Genomic DNA, 8,806 nt, shown 5'->3' on the forward strand with positions numbered 1-8,806 from the left:
TTCAGAAGTTTTACAAATTCACATGTCTTCTGTCTTTCTGTCGGGGGCCTGTGGATGGTATCGTTATTGGAAAGTGCAGTCGTAGATCCTGTTTTTCTGTTTGTGAAAATTTGTCGTGGCAAGTTTCTCACAGATGTATGAAAGTATCGCACAGAAGAATTTGCCGATAGCCACTCCCGGAGCAAAACCACAATCTGTGCCTGGAAAGAAACTCATTTCTGAACATTTAGATTGTACACTGTTTAGAAAAAAAAAAGGTCATGTATTGTATTTTTATCTTAAACATACGTACACATTGACTGCAAATGCAGTGAAGGCCTTTAAGAAGAATTTTCTTTTGTGCACATAATGCATTCACATTATGTTGGAGCTACGCAGTATTCAAACCATGGTGTTGGAAAACGAGCTGGTGTGCAGCCCAGGACGAATGAGCAACACAAAATGCTTGATACGAGAGCACTTCCGGTCCTTAGTGACCGCTATTCTGTAGGAGCAGTCCTTCACATTTCTTGTGTGAGCATTTGAAAGTTTGGGATTTAGAAACTGTCACAATACTATTTTCACTGTTGAAGATCATAATTTGGAAGATTTTCTTTTAGCATCTGAAATTGTAACCTCTTATTTAGGCAGGCATGTTAACGCAGCTGATGAAGTCAGTCAGGTCAGCTATGGTGGAAAAGGCAGACCTGTGTGTGTTTTGTGAAGGACGTAGGTTTTCGGGGGAAATGTGTCGTGGTTAACTTGAGATATGTAAGTATCACACAATCTGCAAGAACAAATAACGCATTAGACACTGAGTGTTGCTCTTGGGACAACTACTGGAGTGCGAACACATTTATCTCTATTGCATGCCATATTAAAGCCCTTCAATAGTAAATTTATAATGAAATCAAGCACATCATCTCATGTTTTGGGTTTTGTACATACTGTTCATGCTGAACAAAGTAAATTTCTGATTAACCACTTGTAGCAGAAACTTGATCTCATATCGGCAGTTTATGCTCGTTACTTTTTCTCTTTTCTAACATTAGTGAGGATAATATTACTATTTCTATTCATCACATGCTATTAGTGTGATTAATATCTACGACGGGAGAGTAATGAGTCTGTCATGTTCTGTGAAACAGATTCCAGATGATTGTGCTGCTCTTGGCCAGAATCTGCAGACAAACATGTTTATTAATATTTCATTATCCATCAAGGTCAGCAGCTTCATAATTAACATTTCACGAAAACAAATAATGTTTAATTTATCTGTCTTTTCAATGTTCTGGCGGAGTTGAATAGCTCTCATACTAAACGGTTTTAAATTAGGCTGCTGTGCAGCTGTAATTGGACATATAGGAATTATCTGCTGTCAGATTAATTTTCCTCTGGTTTCCTAAATCAGCATCTGATTTATTTAACTTTTCTGGCATCGAAGTTGGAGAAGCATGGGAAGATTTTAAAAATTTGCTGCACAAACAATTCAGAAAAACAATGGCTTAACAGTGTGTCTGCAATATTTTTAAGTTTAACACAAAATTAGGCCACCTTTAATTCTGTAGTTTGTATAGTATTATACAAACAATTAGTTCTGGCAATACAGTACCTTGCTAATCACATAAGGCAAATCTATCTATCTCAACATCAAAAGTCCGCATTTGGGTCCCGTCATCATCTTCATCCACGCCACGCTTATCATGCATGAAACAAAACTCATTTGCATTCTTTCGGAAATAAAAATGAGCTGAACCCCCCCCCCCCCCCCAGCACTGGTCATTTTAAACTGACTGCATAATATAAACTTCATCAGTGCTATAAAATCCCCCCCCACGGTGTTTATGAGCAGCAAAGGTAATGTGGTCAGGTAAAGATTAGCAATAAATAACACTAATGTAGTTTAGAATGTCTCTTTCTGTTAATTATTAACCCAATAATGTCCTCAACCACTGGTACCAAAGCTCGCTGTAGTTAGAAGTCAATGGAACATGAACTGCTTGGATGAATGAACACATTTCCTATGATGCTGTCGGGCCGTGGTGGACACCTGGGAGAAGAGACACATCTCCATGTCGTAAACTGTCTGCTCTCAACTAAGAGATGTTGCTGCTGGGGACTGACAAAAAAAACACTACAGTATATGAACACAACTGTTGACATTAGAAGGTTGCTTTAAAATCATATATCATGTTTACAGAGTTCACACATAATTAATTTGAATTTCCAAGTAGCTTGTTTTTGTGAAATTGTATAACTTTATTGAAAATCAAGACATTTTGAGTCCTGCGATGAGTAATCAGAGGTTTCCTGTTTTCATGTTGACATCACAAGTCAAGCTTGGTGCAAACAGTTTACATCTGACTCACTGCACTGCAGCTTTTATTGTGCCAAGAAAGATTTCATGTGGGTGTTATCTGCAAATCTGCTAGACCTGAGAATAAACACATACAAACAATCCTAAAGTTTACAATTAAAAACAAGCTGAAGGAGGGCAGCGGCACGCCAACCGGGGCTGACTGTCCAACGTGGGAATCCCTGAGTCCGGCGCAGTGACTGGACTCAGGGTATTTAGACTGACATATTTGTAAAGCGCTCCATCAAATAATGTGGACAACTATTTGATCTGGATTAAGAGTCAAGTTTCATGAATAAATGTTATCTTGGTTGGCATTTAAACTGAATTTATCCAGAAATCCAACATCAAAAGACCATGAGGCCGGTGTGTGTGCTTATTTTAATCCATTCACTAATCACATGTATATTGAAGCATTTTCAATATTAAAACACACACACACATTTGATCTTGTGAAATGGTTGGGTGTGCACTGTGCAGGCATCCTGCAGGCTGGTTGGACGTGTCTGTGCCTGTTCACAGAGGTGTGTTCTACAAAATCATCCGCTCGGTTCAAGCATTAAGAGTTTAACTTTCATTGTTATGGTCATGGGTCAAAATAAGATTTATGTGTGAACAGCATCACATCGTTTACATTTAAAATAAATAAAATATGTGACGCTTACATAATAAAAAAGACTGCTGATTCATTTCTGAAATCACTTTATGAACAGTTTTATTGTAGATGCTTAACAATGATATGCAAAACAGCAAACAACTTCTGTGTGCGCTCCGGTTCACCTCAGCAGCCTTTGTTCTGGTGTTAGAATAAGCCCAAATGCCATTGTTGCGCCAGAATGAGCAGCGCATCGTTGAAATGAAGGGGAGGGACTGAATCCTGCAGGACGCAGCGCCTCGCTTCAATAAAGCCATTTGTGTCCCTGTCCTGTCCCCTGTCCTCTGTCCTCTGTCCTCTGTCCTGACAACCGGCTGAGGAACTGACCAACGAACCAGCGGGAACCTTAACCCTAGATATTTATTTATATGATGCTCTCATCCCATCCCGGGAAGTTTCCGTTTGTTTCAACTAAAAGCGCTAAAAACTGTTTGGCAGGTGTTTTTTTGTTTGTTTTTTTAACAATGTTCCTCTGGCTCCTCTGAAGTGTTTTGGGTTCCTGCTCTGCACGGCACAAACCGGCCCTTAGAGAATCTGTTCCGTGCGTTTTGAGGATTCGGGGATGCGCACCAACCACTCGGCGGCTGGGAGGACCGCCATGGTCCCGACCATCCCATCCGTCATGTTCGTCTTCGGGGTCGTGGGCAACGTCATCGCCGTCGTGGTGCTCTGCAAGTCTCGCAAAGAGCAGAAGGAGAGCAGCTTCTACGCGCTGGTGCGCGGACTGGCGGTGACGGACCTCCTCGGCACGCTGCTGGCCAGCCCGGTCACCCTCGCCCTTTACGCGCAGGGCGCGTGGCCCGGAGAGGAGCCGCTGTGCCAGTACTTCGGCTTCACCATGCTCTTCTTCTCTCTCTCCGGACTCAGCATCATCTGCGCCATGTCCGTGGAGAGATACGTGGCGATCAACCACCCCTACGTCTACAACGACCACGCAGACCAAAGGCTGGCCGGATTGTCGCTCCTCGTCATCTACGTCTCCAATGCGCTCTTTTGCGCGCTGCCGATCGCCGGCTTCGGGCGGGTGAGGAAGCAGTACCCGCAGACTTGGTGCTTCCTGGAGTGGCGGAGCAACAGAACCAGCGACGCCGCCTACTCCTTCATGTACGCGGGCTTCAGCTCTCTCCTGATCCTCGCCACCGTCGTCTGTAACGTGATGGTGTGCGTGGCTTTGATTCGGATGCACCGGCGTTTCGTGCGCAGGACGTCGCTGGGAACCGACGTGGTGCGCAGCTTTGGGCGTCTGGCCGGTGCAGAGATTCAGATGGTCATTCTGCTCATAGGCACGTCGGCTGTGGTGCTCATCTGCTCCATTCCGCTTGTTGTGAGTTATCCGATTATTTCTACCCGTTACGCGCGACTATATTACGCAAATGTGGCGTTTCTTGTATAACTATTTGGAAACTAATGCCATGTGTTCCTTTCTATACACACACTGTGTCCTGAAGCCACTAATGTTAGTTAGTATTGGTTCTATTAAGAACGATGAATAATGACTATTGTTTTAACCAAGGAAATATCTGTGCATGTGGATGAAGTAATTTCCTCTCCTTTTTCACCATTCCTAAAGAAACACGGCGCATTGTCATCCTGTCTGTATTCTCTTTTTTCTTGCAGGCGCAGGTGTTCTGGAACCAGCTGTATAAGCCCCCAGTGGAGCTCCGGCTGGACAGGAACCCTGATTTACGAGCCATACGCTTTGCGTCTTTCAACCCCATCCTCGACCCCTGGATCTATATCCTTCTGCGCAAAGCTGTTCTCCTCAAAGTCATTGAGAAAGTCAAGTGCTTATTTTGCATGGTGGGAGCACAGAGGCAACAGAGACAGGGGAACTTCAACTGCATAGATGGTTATCAACTCTCCTTGGTCACCCCTAAGCGGGACTCACACTCCCTGGCTTCCCACAGCCCACAAAATGTCACCAGTACCTCCCAGACCTTCCTCCATCTGCCGGAGGGAAGTGGAAGCTATCGTAATGAAGAAATGCTCTGATTCGCAGCATTCACTGGCTTCTTATTCATCTGAGCAGCACAGTGTGAAGGCTCAGAATGCAGGAGGGACATGTAATAAGGGACCATTCGTCCTTGCCATGTCCAAAATGGACATGAAGTGAATCCTCACTTGACTGAGTCATTTCCCACTGAATGGCCCCACCAAGAGAACTTATGAACCGCTGAGAGAGGAGAAAAGCACATGAAAATAAGAAATTGCTCTTTGCTGAGGGTCAGACATCCCTTTGGGATTAATAAAGTATTCTGAAAGCGAAACTTGAAGTGCTGTGAACTGGAATCTTCTTGCGATCAGCACCGAGCTACCTCAGATGTTGCCTGTCTCTGACTGTGTGAGCAGATTGTGCTCTGAGAGACGACCCATTTATTCAAGGCTCAAATGTGAATGACGGAAAAAGATGTCCTTCTAGATTTCTGCTCTGATGCTTGGTCATTGTGGAAGTATTTATTTTACACTGCATGAGGTAATTGAGTCACCCGTGCCTTTCTCTTAAAACTGCATCGAACCCGGTCCTTGTGAGTAATCGTGAGGCTGTGTGCTGCCTTTGTATGGCTTGACTAGTCTATTGAGCAGTATTGTAAGAGCCTCTTGAGAAACATATGTTGATTCTATGGCTATGAACAGTGCAGTATTATTATGCGGTCAGCGCAGCTATTTTCCTCTGCCCTGGAAGACACACAGATATGTCATCTCGAATCCTACATTGGTTTTCCTTCTGACACTGACGGCACAAAGATTCCTGCCGTGTGATAATTAATGTGTGTCTGAATCTCTTTTCGAATGTTGAACTTTCTTTTTCAGCAGAAAATGAGATGTAAATCATGGATAGATGTGGATCCACGTGGAATATTAAATATTACAAACAATATGCTAAAGCATCAGTGTTTCAGTGTTTCAGTGTTGTGTATAATATATATTGGGCTCGATGCAGGAAGCAGAGCGCGGCTTCCTTAACAGACGCTTTCTCCCTGTATGCAAACGATCTACTGTGTTTTGAGGAATACAATTAATGAGACCAATGTCACCATACACTGCTAACAGTATAAGTAAATATTTTAAACACAAAGTTTCTCACACTTGTTTGTGTTTTTAAGTTTTGCCTTATGACCTCTACTAGCACTTTAGAAAAAATAGGGTGTTTTTTTTTAAACTAAGTCTGAGATGATGGGAAAAAAAGCAATCATCAGGGTCTCAGGAAGTAGACCTGCCTGAGAGAACTCCCCTCCTGAAATAATAAACACGGCCTAAGCTCCAATTCATTCTAATTAAGCTTAAACAAGCAATCCAGAAGCTGAGGCTACCTTTTAGCAGCAAAATGTCGGCGGATCCGGACTCTGGGAACAACACAAATGAATACTGTTTTAGATAAAAGGGACTACGCAGTTTGGTGTCGCAGTGTGATGCATGGAACAAACCTTAGCAATTTGACCGTCTTTGCTTCGAGCAGTCTGCCGTACCAAATTAAACAGAATCAACAAGCGAGGAGGCTGATATCGACCGTCTGTGTGAACAGGTGCACATTCACCTCTAGCACCAATGACTTGCAGGACGGCCCGCTAACCTCTTACACTCGGTTGCTTCAAATCCACATATTTTATTGGGAGTTAGTGATTCGTTAGCTATGCATGGATGTCACAGCGGTTGTGGGAGAAAGCTGCGAAGCTGCAGCGTCCCTCAGAGATGCTCTGAACGCTGTCCTCTCCGAGGACAAACAACAGAAAACACCTGCTGCTGCTGCTCCACGCATGCTGTCACCCTGAATTGAAAAGGACAAAGAACAATTCCAATTTGTAAGTAAATATACCAGAACCAAAACTGAGCTGGCACAAAAAAAAACAATAAATGGTGAACGTGTCTGTGTTGAATGATGTAAATTAAAAAAAAGGGAGTGAAATATAAGTAGATGTGATTTCACAGACTGTCCTGAGTAGTTTCTATCACAGTAGTGTGAATGTAATCCATCCACGTGACACCCGTGAAGCACAATGATCTCAGCCCTGATGCCCTATCAGAACAAGGAGAGCTTGTTCACTGATAAACTGAATAATGTTTTTGTGCATATCAACGTGTACAAGGATTTAGAGAACATGCAAAGAAAGTCTGATCAAAACGTCAACAGAGCGGAATGATTCGACTTTAATGCAGAACCATCAATATTTTTGTCTGTGCTGCACAGATCTCAACATGGAATGTAAAAACCATGCGTGGGGCACATCCCCGGCAACCTGCAGACATGAAGGATTGTTATATGTGTACAACTCAGTGCCAGATAGATGACCTCTTCCTCCAGGAAAGACTTGACACTGAAACAAAATATTATTCTAATGAAACACGGCCTTGTGTTACTGAAGAAACAATAAAACCAGTGATGTGAGCAGCTACAGGCCAGGAAGCAGTCATCTGCCTGACAACATTAAATCTCCACTAATCTACAGGAAATATAGAGGGACTCATTCCAAAGATTTCTAAGCAGAAATATGCATAGCAGCAAGTTTCCATGAACAAGTAATGCTAATCTTCTCTATTATATAATATCCAGGGAATTACGGAAACACATGTGAGATAACGAATCGGATTACAAGCCAATCAGATGCGTTTAAAATATATATATATTTTGCATGGGTTTAAAAAAAATTGTGGTGTTTTTTTCCTGTAAACAAGGAAGTTAAACAGTTTGACTTTCCATAATAAACTGGATTTTCTGCCTCCTCCTAAAGAGAAGAAGAAAAAAAAAATCTGATTAAAATGCTTTTGTCAGGAATAGTATGGTGCTTCCAGGAGAGCGTCCAATGACAATGGAAGTATAAGAACATCTGGTGTTGGTGCTGATGTGTGCGTATCACTGCCTATGTGTGTGTGTGTGTGTGTGTGTGTAGTGTGTACTTGCTAAGGCCACATTCATTGAAGCTTTTTCCACAGTTCACTGCCGGCCACACAATCTAAGGAGGGTCAGATTTCACTGAGTCATTAATAGCCGTAAACATCCAAGGAAAGTTTGCTGTTGCATACACAAACTGCATATCATCGAGGAAATGAGTTGCAAGGGTCAAAGATTATGAAGTGCTGCAACTGCACAAAAACCGATGCCAGGGTTGTGTGTCACCACCAGATGATTTCTGGTCAGCCAAAGTAATTCCTGGAAGTTTCAGGAGACTCTATGCAAGTGGGATTTATCTTAGAAAGTAAATTCTCCCAACTATGCCTTTAGCACAAGTTTAATATGATTGGGGGGGGGGGGGGGTATTTGACAAATACATGCAATGATATGATTGTCTAAATGTATCAGAATGAAGTTTCCAAGTTGTCTTTGCCAGATTGTGTCAATGGTAAACTAGTTTTCCAGAGAGGTGCTCTAACAGATGTGCTCGGATACGGACTGGAAGCCAGCAGCTTTTCCCAGCTTACGCTGGAGTTCCTGCCAAACTCTGAGCCCCAGTCAGTGATTCTTGGAGCGCTGAGCATCTTTTTTTTTGTACAAAATTTGTCTTCATTCCTAATATAAAAATAATCCCCTGGAATTATTTATTCTTACTTATGAGAATTTTTCCAGATCATTTCCCTGCACTATTATTTATTTAATAACAGGTTATCTCAACCACAATACTCTCTGCCTGGAAATCATATTACTACGTGTCACTGTGAGGTACTCTGATGGATGGTGCTCGGATGCAGTGATGATCTCTTTAATTCTGCTGAGATCCTGATTTGTTTTCAGAATTCAACGACTCGTAATGAACCGAGTTGTGAGGCGTCTGCCAGGATCAGTAGCGACTAATTCAAGTTATTAATCACATGACTCGGGAGCA

General features: G+C 42.7%; 1 protein-coding gene across 1 annotated transcript; it reads left to right on the forward strand.

The window, feature by feature from the left end:
- The first annotated feature begins 3,552 nt into the window (after positions 1 to 3,552).
- On the forward strand, positions 3,553 to 5,798 carry LOC137916320 (prostaglandin E2 receptor EP4 subtype-like). The gene is given in 4 exon segments (XM_068759364.1): positions 3,553 to 4,314; positions 4,608 to 4,975; positions 4,977 to 5,051; positions 5,053 to 5,798. Coding segments are annotated over 4 exon segments (1,251 nt in total). The 3' UTR covers positions 5,099 to 5,798.
- The last annotated feature ends 3,008 nt before the right edge of the window (positions 5,799 to 8,806 follow it).

The sequence above is a fragment of the Brachionichthys hirsutus genome, unplaced genomic scaffold, assembly GCF_040956055.1.
Source record: "Brachionichthys hirsutus isolate HB-005 unplaced genomic scaffold, CSIRO-AGI_Bhir_v1 contig_713, whole genome shotgun sequence".
Lineage (NCBI taxonomy): Eukaryota > Metazoa > Chordata > Actinopteri > Lophiiformes > Brachionichthyidae > Brachionichthys > Brachionichthys hirsutus.